The sequence below is a fragment of the Halichoerus grypus genome, chromosome 10, assembly GCF_964656455.1.
Source record: "Halichoerus grypus chromosome 10, mHalGry1.hap1.1, whole genome shotgun sequence".
Lineage (NCBI taxonomy): Eukaryota > Metazoa > Chordata > Mammalia > Carnivora > Phocidae > Halichoerus > Halichoerus grypus.
In genome coordinates, this window is record NC_135721.1 from 18849154 (window position 1) to 18867552 (window position 18399).

General features: G+C 37.8%; 1 protein-coding gene across 10 annotated transcripts in view; it reads right to left on the reverse strand.

The window, feature by feature from the left end:
* ITSN2 (intersectin 2) overlaps nucleotides 1-18399 on the reverse strand; it is a 135890-nt gene that overhangs the window by 45147 nt on the left and 72344 nt on the right. For all 10 annotated transcript variants that reach the window (XM_078056031.1, XM_036099234.2, XM_036099230.2 and 7 more), the window contains 9 exons: nucleotides 17519-17655; nucleotides 16388-16485; nucleotides 12301-12476; nucleotides 11850-11994; nucleotides 8044-8249; nucleotides 5820-5884; nucleotides 3853-4019; nucleotides 1234-1279; nucleotides 1030-1151 (listed from right to left, as the gene is read on the reverse strand). In XM_078056031.1, coding sequence (XP_077912157.1) covers nucleotides 1030-1151; nucleotides 1234-1279; nucleotides 3853-4019; nucleotides 5820-5884; nucleotides 8044-8249; nucleotides 11850-11994; nucleotides 12301-12476; nucleotides 16388-16485; nucleotides 17519-17655 — 1162 coding nt within the window. The remainder of the gene's footprint in view (nucleotides 1-1029; nucleotides 1152-1233; nucleotides 1280-3852; nucleotides 4020-5819; nucleotides 5885-8043; nucleotides 8250-11849; nucleotides 11995-12300; nucleotides 12477-16387; nucleotides 16486-17518; nucleotides 17656-18399) is intronic.

Here is an 18399-nt window from a genome sequence, read left to right on the forward strand (position 1 = left end):
CAAACAACTGGAAGACTCAATATGCAAATCAAAGTGCTGCTACTGTAGAAGTCTACTAGGAGGCCTTCAGGGTTCAGAGTTCTCTGCATATTTCACACAAATAATATTTATAAACTCAAAAGACTCTTCTAGAATTCTTCTAGTAAGTTCAAGTCAACACTTAAAATGGTACAGTGCACAATGAACATCTCTTGGTGCTTTGTGAATAATTAATACAGAGATCACAAATACAATTTGTGTAGAGCCATGTTTCCCATTTAGTTGGGTCAATCTTCAAAGCAAATCAGGAAGGTGGGATTTCAGGGGGTTATTCAAGATACTTTATTTTGAACCTCCACTGCTCTTTAGGAATTGTATAAGGCTGATTTGCAAGAATGAAGCTGTGTTTATCCTCCATATTATAATCATATATCCATCTTACATAAAAATGTAGCTATTATACCTCTCATCATCTTTTAATCTTAAAATGCTTTTTAGTTTTTCTAGTAAGGAACTTTTAGGAGAAAAGAACTCTTTTTCTGTATCAAAACATAAGCAATAACTGTCTCTGTTGACATTTTAGGAAAAAACTAGGTTCATTTATGCCTTCATTTCCTTTCCTTGCACTGCTGTTTCAAAAACATAAGACTATGGTGGGGAAAGTCCAACAAGTAGCATTTTCTCAGTACACAGTCTGGATCATGTTTCTTTTCCTGGATAGAGGCTATACTGCAAGCCTGGGGTTATCCCAGGCAAAGGTGATGCTATGCTTTCCTTTAAGAAGGTGACCTGTGGTTTATTAAAGCAGGTATTACTGGAATACAATTACGTCTGTAGAGAAAATTATTCTTCATATTGTTACTTATAGTATCAGTTCAACTGTGCTAAAAGCAAACGGAAAAGACTAGAGGAAACATAATACATTAAAATGTTAATATTGATTACCTCTAAGTGGTATTAGGTGATCCAAAATTTTTGTTAATTTTATTTTTTAATGAGCATGCATTACTTTTATAATGAAAACGATAACTGTTATTTCAAAGTTATTACCTGTAATTCCCCTTGCCACCACCCACTTGAATTTTTCTTTAGGATTAATATTAACTGTCCTGGTGCAAGACTTAGTTGTTCAGAACCAGAAGCCACATATGCTGAAGTTACTTGAGCAATCTCTGAAAAGAAGACAGACAAGAAACTATGAATTCAAGACTATTAAACACTGTAGTAATTTTTCAACTTCATTATTATACATACCAGGTTTCTTGTTTGATGTTCCAGATTTGCTAGCACTCCCAAAACTCTGCAAGGAAAAGACATGCTGTTTTATTATTTTCTAATAATCCAGATGTAAGAGTGCAAAGGTTATTAGGAATTAGAGATTTCTAATTCCCAGGATTGTTTCTTTGAATGAAGATCAAAATAACAATTAGCCTTATATTAACCAAGTAAGTGAAGAATCCAACACATAATTATGGGGAGATCTGGTCTACTAACAGACATTATATACAAGTGGTTGATGTCGGCATCCATTGATTCAACAAGAAAAGCTTATTTAATGCATCTTTCCTGACTATCAAACGTGACCAGATACCTCTCATTTATCAGGTTAGCATCAATGCCCACCACATACAACATATCTTAAGGCATATATGAGTTTTACTCCTGTTGCCTAGGAGACAATGTTTTTAATTTTTTTGCATATTCCCCCTGAACCTAAGAACAAAAAAATCCATGCCCTGGGTAGCAACTATAACCTCAGTTTGACTTTACAGGATAGTTGGGCCAACCACCTTTCTTCATTTCAGGAATTTGAACAAGTAAAGGGAAGGAACAGAACATTATTTTCTGTGAGTGAACACAGCTCTAATGAAGCTGAACTGATGCTAGTCAAGGGCTAACGTTTTTTGAGTACTTAGACAAACGGTATTGAGTAACTACTATTTGTGTAACAGATGTGTGTTACATCGTATGAATTTTACATATAGTCACTTAATTCTCACAGTAACACTATTAAGTATTATGATTATCTCCATGTTACAGAGAAGGAAACTGAGGTACAGAAAGGTGAAATAACTTGTCCAAGGCCTCTAAGTGTTGGAGCCAGAAGTCAACCTAGATGGTTCTTACCATGTGGTTTGTGGATCCCTGGGGACAATCCTTGAGCCCCTTTCAGGGGTCCAGAAGATAAAGACCCTTTTCATTAACAGTATTAAGACATTATTTGCCTCTTTCACTGTGTTGACATTTACACTGATGGGTAAAATTGCTGATGGCTTAGCATGAATCATGACAGTGGTGCCAAATTATACTAGCGGTCACAGTATTCTCCACAACCACATACTCACAGAACAAACAGAACCAGTTTCACTTAAGAATGTCCTTGATCAAGCAGTAAAAATGTTATGAAATCTTAATGAAATATGATCTTTTAAAAAGTTCTGTGTGATTAAATGGAAGCAAGCCTACAGCGTTTCTGCTGCATACCGAAATAGCAAGATGGCTATCTCAAAGAGAAGCACTTGTGTGATTAAACTGTGAGCTAAACTGGGTTCTTCAGGGAACATTTTTACTTGAAAGAACAACTGAAAGACAAACTCTTCAGACTCAGGATTTGGCAGACATTTTCTCAAAGATAAAGTATGCCTGTCACATCAAGGAATATAGCTGACAGGACTTGTTGCCAATGATCAAATTCAAGATTTCAAGAGAAAATTGAAATTTTGGAAAACTTGTATCTACCACCATAAACTTGACAGTTTCAAAGTATCTGAAGATTTTCCTATGAGATCTGTGGTGATATTAACAAATAAAACTTTTTTTTTTTAAAGATTATTTATTTATTTATTTGACAGAGAGAGCGAGAGAGCACAAGCAGGGGTAACAGTAGAGGGAGAAGCAGGCTCTCCGCTGAGCAGGAAGCCCAACACTGGCTCGATCCCGGGACCCTGGGATCATGACCTCAGCTGAAGGCAGATGCTTAACCAACTGAGCCACCCAGGCATCCCCAATCCATATATTTTTAAAAACTCTTTAGAGTTCCCAATAATTTTTTTTAAAGATTTATTTATTTTAGAGAGAGAGAGAGAGTGTGAGTGGCGGGGGAGCAGAGGGGAAAGAATCTCAAGCAGACTCCCTGCTGAGCTGAGCCCGATGATGCAGGGCTCGATCTCAAGACCCTGCTGAGATCATGACTTGAGATGAAATCAAGAGCTGGTTGCTCAACTGACTGAGCCACCCAGGTGCCCCTAGAATCCCCAATAATTTTTAAGAATGTAAAAAGTTCCTGAAACCAAAAAGTTTGAGAACCGCTGCACTGTACACTAGTGGTAGGATGAAAAGCAGCAGAAACTCAGAGTGTAGGGTAAGTCACATTAATGTCAGAGCCATAAAGTTTTATAGACTCCTTCAAGGTGATCCCTTGGATCTGGGACTATTTCCTAGCTTCAGTTACCATGAGGCCCAGACCTACCTATGGCTCCTAGTCTTAGAAATTTCATGAAATCCTGTCCCTCTTATCTAACAGGATCCCTATAATAAACTCTATTTTATTGGTGCCACCTTCAGTGGTTTCGTTATAACCAAAGCCTGAACAAAACTGTATATACATGAGTCTCTGTTTTAACTATGAATCTTGATGGGGCGCCTGGGTGGCTCAGTCGGTTGAGCGTCTGCCTTCTGCTCAGATCCTGGGATCGAGCCCTGCGTTGGGCTTCCTGCTCAGCAGAGAGCCTGCTTCTCCCTCTCCCTCTGCCTGCTGCTCTGCCTACTTGTGCTCTCTCTCTCTCTCTGCCAAATAAAGAAATAAAATCTTTAACTATGAATCTCGATATGCAAGAATGGAATCATTTTGTTTCTATACCAAAATAACTCTACCTCTTGATCTTTTGGTTTGACATAATTTGATGGAAAAATTCCAGTTCTATCTCCAATGCTTCCTGTCCACCACTCTCCATCTTTCTGGGTCACCAATATTTCTTCACCTTCAGTGAAAGTCAGATCTCCAGGTTCCACACTTGAATATGAATAAAGTGCAATATACTCTGTAGGAAACAAAGCAAAAAGAAACTAATTTTGGTTGAAAGAAAAAATTCTGTTAATCTCCAAACCTTGTGTAAATTAACTGTAAAAGACCTTGTAACTTAAGGAAACCTAATGTAAAAAGATCTTAAAATAGAAAAAAGAATGAGGCAATTATTTAATAATTTCTAGAGAAAGATTATTTGATTTAACATAAAGCTTTATCATAGGGTTTCTTCTTTTTCCCATTGTATCATCATCATCACCACCGTCTTATCACAGAGAATCCAAAATCACAAATAGGTGTAAGTACCTCTATAGAGTCAAGATCTGAAAACATTTTTTCAACTTCCTTACACAAAATATATTTTAATATGCTAAGTTCTTTTTTCTTTAATTCTTTTATATATATAGTTACGGAAAAGCCCAATATTCAGCTGACATCAGTACCAGTGGCCAAGTTCTACCACAGTGACCCAGCTCCTAGTGCAGTGCTTGGCACAGAGCAGATGCTCAATACATACTGACTTTTTTGGGAAAATATATTGGCTTTGGTTTCCGTCCCTGTCATTACTGCTACTTAGAAAAAACAGTCAATGACCTGGTTGCAGAAGTCTTTCTTTTCTAGTTATTTTTATTTGTCAACATGGAATTTCATCTGTACATTATAAACTAGAAAAGACTAGGAACACCATCTACAACCTATTTACTGTTCGTGTTCCCAGTATTACTCAATTTAGGGTGATTTAACAAAACCAAAAATGCCTGCAAGGGTTAGGTATGCTGCAATAAGCGAGGTCCTCCCCAAACACTCCTTGCGCCCTTCCCAGACTCACTTCACAGCACTCATTCCATAGTGAACGGACAGTTCCAGCCTTGCTGGTGATCTGAGATCTCTAACCTCTCACAGCCATGCCCTGGCTCTTGACTTTCCCTCTGTCAACAAGAGTTTTCTCTTCCTTTGTCGCTATGCGAAACTCTATTCCTTGCTTAAGATGATTCAACACTGCCATGTCTGTGGATTCATAGGTCCTACTGAAAATTAAGTTCTATGTACTCATTATAGAATTTCTTACAATGGTATGCCTATACTCCCTGGTCTACTGTGAGGACTTGGGAAACTGTGTTTTATTCATCTTTGTATTTTTCAGGCTTTAGCATAGAGTCTTTAACATAATAGATACTGAATAAATGGTTTACTTTACCATTAAATTGATTTTCTCGAGCAATAATAAACATAAAATGTACTTCTACTATTCAACTAATTTTACAATGGATGTATACAATTCATTTATAAAGCTATGTAAGTGTTAAATAAAAATGTCTGAAACTTAGGGCAGACAATCTTTCATTTTTTAGTACATTAAAATAAAAAATAAGTTATTAGTCAACCCAAAGGGCTATAGAAAAAAATTTCTTTGTAATAATTATGATAAAGTGTACCTTGATTTCAAATCCTACTTAATGATTTATATGATACACTGTAATTAAAATGCAATTTGTAAATAACTAAATGTACTAAAATTGCCTTACCTCCTAAACCAGGAAAACAAAAACCTTCATGTTTTCTGATTGCAACATTTTTTATTTATGATCTTATTTATTGAGTCCATGATGAATTTTTATAGTACTGATTTTCTAAAAGTGCCATATTTTTTTCTATATTCTCAATATTCATATGAAATAGATAAAGGGCAGGTTCTCCTAAACCCACCTTAACACTGAAGACACAGAAACAGGGAAAGTAACAACTGTGGGAAGTCAGATAATTAGTCAATAGCTAATCTGACTCCCATTTAATTTACAAATTGTCAAAAACTCACCTTCTCCAACTGTATAGGTTGCAGAGGTAGGTTTCTTGTTTACAGCTGCATACAAAGCTTCTGGTCTGCCAAATAAATACACAAACAGATTAAAAAAAAACAATAACGAAACAAAGACATCAACAAGCAAAAACCAAGAAAGGCGATACAGCAGGTGTTTGCGGTACTTTCTTTACGGGCTTTCCAAAATTAACTTAAATACTGTCTCAGTACACAGGCCAGAAAATTCTCATACACAAAATCGTTAGGGGACTAAGAAGGGCCTGGTTATAGACTTCTAAATTTTTTAATAAAGTAATTTCAACATGATTTATAAATAGTTTTTTCAAGTGTGAGATACTTTGCCTTTCTAAAGGAATTTTAAAAAGACACAAGTGCTTTAGTAAATGGACAGTTATTTAGTAAAGTACATAGGGGGCTTGGCTTGGTATAGGGAGAAACAAGGACAACATACCAATATATAAATTTTAATATTTGTTTAGAGCACACTACATTTAAATATATAAAAATAATAGAACTTTATCTTTATATTTCGGAACCGGTAAAGCTTTAATTTCCAATTTAACCCAGGAAACTGTCTTAAAAAATCTGGAAGACCGTCATATTGAAGAACTAGACATCTGTAGGATGCACCAGTGCTCCCCAGGACCCTTGAGGAAATTATACAGTAAGGCAGTTCTCAGGGAAACAGAGTGGAAGCTTACTACAGCTCATGGCCACAGCTGAACAGACTGCCTTGTTTAGGGCATGATCTCTCCATTACTGTAGGCTTTCAAGTTATATGCCTTATCTGTTAGAAAAGATCAGTAATCGAATGAAGAGTTAGGGGGGAAAAAAACACTTAAACTTACTGTCTTTGCACTTAAGTTTTCTACTCCATAAAATGATACGGTGTTTAAATAAGATAATTCCTATAAAGGGCCCAGCTCAGTGCCAACATGCGCGTGTCAGCTCTGAATTGTTATCACTTACACAATTCTAAGTCTAAAATTCCGTGTCAGTCTGAAAAGTAAATTTCTGCATTTGAACTAAAAACTCATACATAGAGTCTCAGCATTGAAAGGGTTTTTAAAGATTAATTCACTCTTTTTATCTCATTAATTAGAAAACTGCAAAGTAGGTTATTCCATAGAGCCTGACAAAAAAAAGCAGAATCAGAACTCAAGCCTCTTGATTTCCAAAGACCTGTCTCTTTTCAATCAGATCACTTTTCTATTTAGATCAACTTCCATATAAAACACAAGAGACAGCTGCCCATCACTACATTAGAGTACTTATTTCTTAAACATCTTCCTTTTTTTTTTTAAGATTTTATTTATTTGACAGAGAGAGAGATAGCAAGAGCAGGAACACAAGCAGGGGGAGTGGGAGAGGGAGAAGCAGGCTTCCCACTGAGCAGGGAGCCCAATGCGGCACTCGATCCCAGGACTCTGGGATCATGACCTGAGCCGAAGGCAGACACCCAACAACTGAGCCACCCAGGAGCCCCTTATTTCTTAAACATCTTAAAGATGTTTGATGATCTCACTCCTCTGCAGACTGGGAAATAAAGGCCAGAGACCTTGTCTAGTTTTTACTTGCTGTTCATTTGAAAATGGATTCAACTCACTGTTGCTTCAATGACTCCTTATTCACTGAGCTAACATGACTGAGAAGCTACCATGCACTGAGATGACACGAGGCAGGGGAAAAACTCAAAAACAAACAAAGACATGGACCCTGTCCTCCTGGAGCTTACGATCTAATAAGGGGTATGGGTAAGAAAATACGTAACTACATTCCAGTCTGTTATGAGCAGTAAGAGAGGTGTGATCTTCAAGGAATTCTGGAGGCCCAGAAACGGCAAGTCCTACACTTTGGCAAAGGGGAGGTCCTCAGTAAACATTTATTTAAAAACTGACAGTGCAAAGTAAACAACATGGGAAAAGTGCTCCAAAGGAAATGAAAAGTAACTTCTCTAACTGACCTGATAGCACAATGAAAACAACCGATCTCAAATTTTAAGCACTTTGAGAACTTTAGGAATCTGAAATAACTAGAATAAAATATATTCTAAAACTGGTACAAATATCTGAAGTGCACTTTTTTCATTCTTGGAATTACCCTTCTGATGGTCAAAACTCAAGCATAAATGTTTTACTTGACGGAACAGCCAGTGGTTCTACGGCGGACTCATGAGTGAAAACACCAACATCCATATCTCATGGAAACACAAAATGCTTACTCTTCCCGCTTGACTTCACTCCCAGGGATGATTTTGACATAAGATTTTGGAAACCATCCTCTTCCTCCATGTACCTCCCCAAACCACCAATTTTCTTGCTGCTCCAAGACAGTAATAATATCATGTTTTGAGAAGTTCAAGTGGTTGTCTTTCTTTGCAGTCCAAGAACAAAGGGCCTGTGCCTTTAGGTTTTCTACAACCTGTCCCTGTGAATACAAAACCACAAAATTGGGGAAAAAAAAAGAAAAAAGGTAACCAGGATTTCTGTTTCCTAATATATAATTTACTTACTGTTTAAACAGAGACCAGTTTGGTGTGGTCGTGACTTAAGATAACCTTTATCTACTAACCAATTTAAAATGATATATGACAGAGAACATTTGCGTAGCCTTCTGTTGAAGACTGAACACCTACCGTTCAAGGAAACATCTTGGCATGAAGTATCACTGGATTGGAAGAGGAACACTGGGCACTCAAGAAATGTACTCATAAATCCATCAAGTAGACATCACAGAACAAATGCAAAGAATTACTGCAGCCCCTTCCTGTCCTCCAGTTCCCGACATCCCCTCCCTGTGATCCCCTCCCTGCGGTCACAGCAGGTCACAGGTCACACCACTAGCCCTGCAGATACGGTTGTGCTCTGCCTCCCTTCACTTTTCTGCTCTCCATCCCTGAACTTCCTCCTTGTATTCTTACTCATTCTCCTTTCTTTGCCTCCTCTCCGAGGAAGGAGTGTTCATTGATAAGGCTAATCTCTTTACCTGTACTCTAAATCTCTACTATGCCCTCCCTTTTCTACAAATATCTTGTAACATCTTGAAGTGCCTCTCTAAAATAGTCAATCTCTCCACCTCTCTACTTAACTTCTACTTCTAAATTCCTTAAAGACAGGAACTCAATCCATTTTAATTTAGGTTCTGCACCCACCACACTACTGAACCTCTTCTTGACAAGGTCATCGATAACGTCAAAGCCCAAAAAGCTTCTTCCAAACCCTTATTTTCCCTGATGTTTGAACAATGCTGACATCACTTAACACCCCTGCTGTTCTGAAAGCTCACTCTCTGGTGATTGATGGATCCCCTTTTTGGTCCAGGCCCTTTCCTTTCCTGTTTCACATGATTTCCCTAAATTATCTTATTTATGTCTATGCCTTTTCAAATCTTTTTTTAAAAAAAGATTTTATTTGTCAGAGAAGGAGTGCACAAGCAGGGGGAGCGGCAGGCAGAGGGAGAAGCAGGTTCCCCGCTGAGCAAGGAGCCGTATGAGGGACTCGATCCCAGGATCCTGGGGTCATGACCTGAGCTGAAGGCAGACACTTAACTGACTGAGCCACCCAGGTGTCCCTCAAATCTTTTCTTTTTTTTTAAAGATTTTATTTCTTCATTTGTCAGAGAGAGAGAGCACGTGCACAAGCAGGGGGAGTGGCAGGGAGAAGCAGGCTCCCCACCGAGCAAGGAGCCCGACGCGGGACTATCTATCCCGGGACTCCGGGATCATGACCCGAGCCAAAGGCAGATGCTTAAACGACTGAGCCACCCAGGTGTCCCTCAAATCTATATCTTAGTTGTAACTTTATCTCCTGAGCTCCAGACTTGTAAGTCAGACTGTTTACTGGGCCTTCCCACCAGGTTGTCTCTAAAACAGATACCTAGGTTGCACGTGTGGGATGTATCATTTTTAGAACCCATGGAACCCACTCCTCTTGCAACACCCACCCAAGACAATGCCATCACCACATTTCCTGTTACTCGAGCTAAAGATCCTGAAAATGTATAGAAGGGAAATCCCTTTCCTCTTCTACACATTTTCTTTACTGTGGCCTGGTTCACATCGTCCTCTCTTGTTACTTAGCTCCTGTAGCATCCTTCCTTCCTTGACTCCTTTGCTTCCTTCCACCAGTCTGGCCCCTGTACCACTGCTGGAGTTAGGTTTCTAAAATATACACCTCTTAGAAACTTTCATGGGCTGCCCACTGCCAAGTTGCTGGGCACTGCATTAAATACTTCACAAATAAACCTCCACCCCTAACTTCAATTCTTGACCCTTTCTCCATGAATCCTGTACTCTAGCCACACTATAAACAATTCTCGACCTGCAAACTCCTTGTGTTAACATGCCTCACTATCTTCCCCAAATTATTTTTTCACAGGAGTAACTTTCCTTCTCTGTTTGCTAAAATCTTATCTTCAAAGGTCCTGCTCCAATACCTGGCCCTTTGTGAACCCTGCTCCAATTCCCACAGACTGAATGAGATCTCTCTCAGCTGTATATACAAGTCTTTGTAGAATATCTTTATGACAATGCTTCTCATATTTTACAATTATTTCTTCTTTTTAAAAGATTTATTTTTTAAAGATTTTAAAGATTTATTTATTCATTTGAGAGAGAGAGAGCACAAGCGAGCACGAGGGGGGGTGCAAAGGGAGGGGGAGAAGCAAGCTCCCCGCTGAGCAGGGAGCCCTATGTGGGGCTCATTCCCAGGACTTGGAGATCATGACCTGAGCTGAAGGCAGATGCTTAACCCTCTGAGCCAACCAGGTGCCCCTACAATTATTTATTTCTGTGTCTGTCTCATTAAATTATGACTTCTTAATGGCAGGGATTTTTTTCCCATTAAATTTCTAGCACATAATGAAATGCCTGGAACCTATGGTCACGTATAAACATTTTTTGAGTGAAGGTGAAATCTCCGGACTCTATTCTGATGAAGTCTGTGATTTCTTTTCAATAATGTTAATGTAACAATGCCTGTAATGGTTACATCTAAATCAGGGGCTAAATATATATAACGTAGTTCCCACACAAATAACTTTTTTAAGAACAAAAAACCAAAAACTCCCAAGCCCAAATATCTTCTTACAATAACTATGAATTAAGAATAATATAACCAGATTTGTCAAGATGACATTTTGAGCTTAGAAATCTTAACTGTTTGGGGTGCCTGGGTGGCTCAGTCGTTGGGTGTCTGCCTTCAGCTCAGGTCATGATTCCAGGGTCCTGGGATCGAGCCCCACATTGGGCTCCCTGTTCAGCAGTAAGTCTGCTTCTCCCTCTCCCACTCCCCATGCTTGTGTTCCCTCTCTCACTGTGTCTCTCTCTGCCAAATAAATAAATAAAATTTAAAAAAAAAATAAAAAAAGAAAACTGGTAGCAACTGGATGCTATGAAAATGAATTGTTGAGAAACTTCTAAGTAATAATAATTTCTTTACATTATATCACACGTGAACAATAAGAACAGAAACCAAATGTTACAAATTCTGGTTAAAAGAGTAAATGATGCCTTTGTACAAAAATCTTCAATTCTATTTTTTTTTTAAGATTTTATTTATTTATTTGACAGAGAGAGACACAGCAAGAGAGGGAACACAAGCAGGGGGAGTGGGAGAGGAAGAAGCAGACTCCCCGCTGAGCAGGGAGCTCAATGCGGGACTCGATCCTAGGATCCTGGGATCATGACCTGAGCCGAAGGCAGATGCTTAACGACTAAGCCACCCAGGTGCCCTCTTTATTCAATTTTATGTGAACAGGAGCAATGTCAAAGAATAAAGAACACAGGGGCGCCTCGATGGCTCAGTCGGTTGAGTGTCCCAACTCTTGATTTTGGCTCAGGTCATGATCTCAGGGTTGTGAGATTGAGCCCCGCGTCAGCCTCTGTGCTCAGCACGGAGTCTACTTGAGTTTCTCTCCCTCTGCTCCTTCCCCCACTTGTGCGTGTGCTCTCTCTCACTCTCTAAAATAAATAAATAAATCTTAAAAAAAAAAAAAAAGGATAAAGCACACAAAATTAAAGATACACACCTGTCCATGAATCGGTGATACAGATCCAGGGGACACAGTACGAGTAAAAGCTGATTTTTTCTGCCATGATGTATTAACAGTTAGGTTTGTAAAAGATACATTTTGATAATCAGTCACTGATGCTGGTTGACTTGAAGAAAGTGATCTGTAAATACAACACTTTGATATAAGTACAGTTAATCATTTAAAATCTAATGTACTACAAATTTATCAGCTTGTATATAATTTACTTTGTGTTTAAACAAAATCTGTGGAAAAAAAATTCATGAACAAAGTACTGACCTACATTTTTATTTGTTAAATTCTACTATGAAATTTGGAACAAAAGGTACTCTTGGAGAGCCCAGCACAGATTATAATATGATTAAGCAGCGGGCTGACACGAATACCTATTAGGTATTTATACATTTACCAAAACATGCATAAACTCCACTGTCAGCTAAAAACTTACTCAGAAGCAGCTGAGGTAGCAGATACAGATACTGTAGGGGGAAGTAAGGCCTTCTTAGGAGACACAGATTTTTCACCTGATGGCATTTTTTCTACGTAGTTGCATGGAAACCAGCCAAAATTTCCTTGAAAACTACCATAAAGCCAACCAGGTTCTCCTATGGTTTTTTCATCAACCTATGGAAACAAAAAGAAGGGTTAACAATGGTTAGAATGCTACACGTTTACAAAGGAAGGAGACGCAGACTACTGTATGGTAGCCTCATTTTCAGAATTAAGTTGACACCATTTTCTACAAATCAATAGGTCACTCACTATCTCTAATTACTGACAAAGTGCCTTTTTAAAATTTAATTTTTAATTGCATCCAAGTTAAATATGAAAATAGTTTACAAAACAAACAGCATTCTACATGGCTTATCCTGGAAGACCCCATCACTCACTATGCCCTTATTTCCACTCCTCACAGTAACTTGCCATTTTTAGTTGTTTCTTCTGTATTATCTTCTGTATTTCTAAATAACATACTTATATTACTATTTCTTGAATGTTTCAATTTTAGACATCTATTGGCTTTTGGTTATGGAAAATCAACATTTAACTTTCTTTTACTGCATCTTTTTATTCTATCAATACTGCTATCTCAAAATTTTTGGTTAAATTATATTCAATGGTTACATTATTATGACTATGCAAATAAATTTTCACATCTGAATAATGCACTATTCTGATAATTACACTCACTTTCTTGCAAACTTGTTATTATCCTATAGTTAATCATTAATTTTTTTGCTTAGTTTTTTCTGTTCCTATCACAGAATCTTCTTGAACTAAGAGTTTTGAATACTATTTTCCAACTGGTAACACACACAGATGATTTATAGTTTCATTTTTTTCTCCCTTTTATTGCTGAGGAGTATTACATTGTATAGATGTACCACAATTTGTTTATATGCTTACCTAGTAATGGACATTTGAGTTGTTTCCAGTTTTTGGCTATTACAAATAAAACTATGAACATTTGTCTTCGTATATTGATCTTGTATCCTGTAACCTTGCTAAACTCACTCATTAGTTCTATCATAGCTAGCATAGCTATGTAGTAACTATAAAATGGTGTTCTGAAACAGAACATAAAAACCACTGCTAAAATATCATCCTGTAGATCTAGTTTAAGACTACTTTAAAATAGCCAATCCAGAGCACTAAAAACGAAGACAAGAACACAACAGACCCCAAGGAATTATGCAACCGAAAGCAACATGCTCAGCAATTCACCTGATTTAAGTGTTGGGTCTCAAAGCAAGGATCACTGACAGGTATGAATACTAGCATTCAAACACTAACTTCCTCCTTTTTCTATAAACTTTTAAAAGCCTACTTTCTTTAATACTTTTTCCTAATATTTTCTACCTTTCCAAGAAGAAAAGGCCCATTCATTTAATCTTTAGAATTAGACCAAGTTTGCTTTGTTAGGGGTCAATTTTAACCTATTTCATATCTGTTATTTGTAGCCCTAATTAATTTTTACTTGTCAATTTACATAGTGACTTAAACTAGAAAATTTTACATAAGTTCTCACAGGTTAATGGAAACTATTACTTCAAAAATAGCACTAACATATATGAACGCTTGAAAAACAGGTTGTCATGGAAAATGTTGCCAGGACTCAGTGGAATTTCTAATCTTTTTCACTTTCAATCAAATCTCTTCTGCTACTCTCATCCATTAAGTTGATTAGACCTTGCCTCCTATCTTACCAAGAACAGGGAAGCCCTCAGATCTGAGCTCACCTTCTAACTCAGCAAAATGTATTTAATAATCCCATCCATCCTTTTCTTTCAGCCCTCTAATCACAAAGGAAGAGGTTATCTAGTCCTTCCACTACTCTCTCCTGTGCTCTAGATCCCAAGCCCTCCAGCCCTATCGAGAATCTTCCTCATCTGCATCCACTGGTCAGAATAGAGAGGTCTGCCAGGGAGGCATGAGGTGCCTTCCTGAGTGTTCTGTGTTCTATATGTTGATCTGAGTGGTAGTTTAACAGATATATACATGTGTACAAATCTACATTTGAGTTGTACATTTACAGTTGTGCACTTTACTAAATCCAGTATCATTAACCCTTTCCCTCTCTGCAGATCTTCTCCATCATTAAACTTGCTCAAGCTTCAGCCAAGTTAAAAAAACAAACAAACAAAAACACGAAACATAGAACAACTTCCCTCAACCCATACTCCTCACTATCATTTTCTCTCCCTTCTCCCTTTCAAAAGCCAAGCTCCTTCAAAGAATTTTATATATTCACTGTCTCCTCTCCCTCCCTTCCAATTTGTTCAGGTCACTGAAATCTGGCTTCTTCCCCCACCACTCCACTCAACGAATATTGTTTTCCTCCAGGTTAACGATAGCTGTGATACTGTTAATCTAATGGTTATTTTTTTTTTAGTCCCATCTTATTTCACATGGAGATCCAGACCACTCTTCACAAAATTCCCTAACACTAAACTACTCTCCTGGCTTTTTCCTACCTCTCGTTCTTTTAAGGTTCCCCTTCCTCTAATAATCCCTCCAGTATTCATGTCTCTTGGGGAATTGCATCATCAATCATCCTCTACACTCATGTCAATTACCATCACAACATAATGATGACACTCAAACTGGCCTCCTCTGATCTCTACCTGAGATCCCCCTATATCTGTGGATAGCCAGAGTTGTATCCACCTGCTGCCTGGAAATTTGAAACTCACCCAAAATTAAACTCATTGTAACTCTTACTCAAATTCCCTCCTTCTGATCTTCCTCTCTTAGTGAATGACACTGTCATCAACCAAGTTGTCCAAATCAGGCATCTGGTAGTAACACATGACTCATTCTTTACATCGGTGACTCGGCGGAGAACACAAACAGTCAAGAAACTCTAGCTAAGTTAATGTTCCTGTTGTCACTGCCACCAGACTGGCTTGATGACCATGGGGGGAGGTCTGCTCTAAAGCTGGTAGCTTTCCACCACCTTCCTTCCTCTACTACATTAGAATGTCTGTCTTTCTCAACAGACTATCAGCTCATTAAGTGCAGAGACTGTGTCTTGTTTACTATATCCCTAGCCTAGCCATAGCCCTCAACAAATATTTGTTGACAGAATAAATAAAAGATGTAACCAAAAATATAAGTACGCTCTTGACCAAATGTGCCCAGAGATAGGCTGCATCTCTTCATTCTTGGACACAACCTCATCACCACCAACAGGTGGAGGAGGATCAAGAGGGCCACCAGACTGTGGCACTGTGTGTGGTGGCAATGGTAACAGAAGGAATGTGCAGCTGGGCACCATCATGAGTGTTTGAACAGATGTTTCTGGTAAACACTACGCCAAGTATCACTAAATATTTGCTATGTAACTGATAAAATACACCACACTGGTGACCATGCAGGGAAAAACGAAAGCAGGCACTGGCTAGGTATTCTAGGCAATATTATCTTAATTTACTAAGAAGAAAACCGAAGCAGACACTAAAACCCAAGTTAGTATGCTCCTATCCTAAAGCCTGTATTCTTTCCATTATATCACAATGGCTGTATCAAATGCTATTCCCTGCATCTTGTCTTATTCATCCATTTTATGTGGTTTGTGACTATATAATAAAGGCCTTTTTTTTTTCCAGGAACAAGGGACTGCATCTAGTTAGAGCTATAGAACCTACCTCCTTCAACTCTTTTATTGGTTGCCAGAAAATAATCAGCTTCTCCAAATTTCACTGGTAATTTATTAACATAACAAAATCAGCATCACCTTTTATGATGTGAAGCAATGGCACAGTGTAAAGAACACTGGATTTGGAAATCAAAGACATGTACTTGCAACCCACTCTGGCACTGTCCTGCTGACTGTTACATTTTGTGTAAGTCTAAGCTTCCTTACCTAGAATATGGCAGATCTGCAGTATGTCGTTAGGGCCAAATCAGATAAAGTTCAAGATATGCTTTTTAAATGGGAAATCACTATATAAAATTATAGTCATTATTATTATAGACAGTAACATATTACATTGTATTAAGCTTATTCATGAACAAAAAAGACTGTTTCCTACCTGTATTATATCCCCAGAATTAAAACTCATCTCATCATGGCTCCTGGCTTCAAAGCGATACAATGCTTTATAATTTACCAAAGCACTAGCTGGCTCACCTAAAGAGAAGATAATTGTCATTATTTGCTACTTTCATATATACACATTTTTGTGATGACTCTATAACATAAAGAGCTTGCAAAATCAAAAGGAAAAAAACTGAACATCAAACAGTAAAATGAAAATCCATTTGACACAGGCTTGTTAGGATTTCAATATCTTGTACAGTCACAGAATCAATATAAAAGCAAATGAGGACGTTCATCTTCAGTGAAGTAGGAGGCAATGAAACAAAGCCATGACTTGCAGGGTGTGCCACGCGCGGGGACGTGGGGAAGGCAGAGGAGTGGTGGCAGGCTAAGCCGTGCAAAGTGCAAGGAGGCCAAGCAGCAAGGTTTGTTCTGTGGCGCTCAGGACGTAACAGGGAAGAAGAGACAGAGAGAGAGGTCACAGATGAGATTAGCAGTGAACAGGGTTCAGTGAAGAAAGAGCTGTAGATTTACCAGTATGGTTCTAAAAGAAAAACAGAAGAGCTCACAGATACACTAGCCTTAATAAGATTAAAAATATTTAACTTTATTTGCAGAATAAATGCTTTAGCTTACAGAAATTTCAACACATGTATCATTAATAAGGATTCAAATATTTGTATATCCACAAGAGATACAGTAATATGTAAAGTATCTTAGGAATGGAATCTGAGATGTAGCATAAACAAAGTGTATCATTTGAGAAAATTTTAATATGCAAAGACTTAAAATTTTACTGTTATTCATTAAAATAAACAGTTTAGTTAACACTGGCTGAATAAACTACAACTGTTTACTTCAGTTATGAAAACCATGTCAGGGTCTGTTCATAGCTACTCAGTGATTATGATCTTCTTTTCTACATGTTGTTTTAAGACTTCTACCCTCAGTCTGTTTTAATAAAGCCTATGCACTTCTCCAAGTTTAATTTAGAAAAAGGTTTTTTTCTGACTCAAAGGTTAACATGTTTAAAAATTTTTTCCCCCTCTCATCTTTTTTTCTTACTGCTTTCATTGTTCTGTCTCAGAAAAATCAAATCTATTATTTTTATCCTTATCCTTACATTGCTTCTCCTCCACTTTCCGCTCTTCTTCTTGAACTTTCTCTTGTGTTTTTTCTTCCTGGAGTCGCTTTTGTTTTTCTTCTTCCTCCTTTCTAAGACTTTCTCTCCATAAGTTTTCTTTTCCTTGCTTTGCTTTCCTTTACATTAAAAAAAAAAAAGAGTTTGCATAATGTCCTAAAATTTTTGTTATGCAAAATAAAAATATTAGATCTTGTTCCTCACAAACTATAGAAATATTACATATTTCTTATGTATTTATATATAATCATATATTTATTATATAGCAAAGACATATTAGTAGGGGGTGTGGAGAAACAGTGGGGATCATGGATGAAGGTGAAACCAATTAATCAAGAGAGGCAAACAGATGAGCTGGGGAGTAGGACTGACAATTTCCCATACCCTTAAATTCCCTCCTGTCAGCTAACCTCCCAGTCCCAAGAAGGGGAACTATTCAGAAAACAAGTCCAAAAGGTATATCTAAACGTTCTTCCTTTCCCTCCAGATTTTTCACAAGGACTATATTCTAGCTCTTATTTCCACTATCCTAGCTAACCCCTGTTTTCAGGATTCGGTCATTACTGTGGAAACAGGAAATGCTTCTGGGCAGATTACCTACTTTCTACATTATCCCTTGAAAGTCTTTTCCACTGTTAGAGAATAGGACATGCTTCCCCTATAGGTCCATGCTTCCATATGTGTTTCTAGGACATATGATATAGCTGCAGCTTGGTTTCTAGCTAGGCAAGATGTCTCTGATCAGACTTAGCTATTACAGTATTGAAACTAATGTTCACCATAGTTTTCTTTCTTGCATATATTTTTTATGGTCTTACTCGGAGGCAGAGCTGCCACCACTAAATTTAGCACCTTCTCCAAGC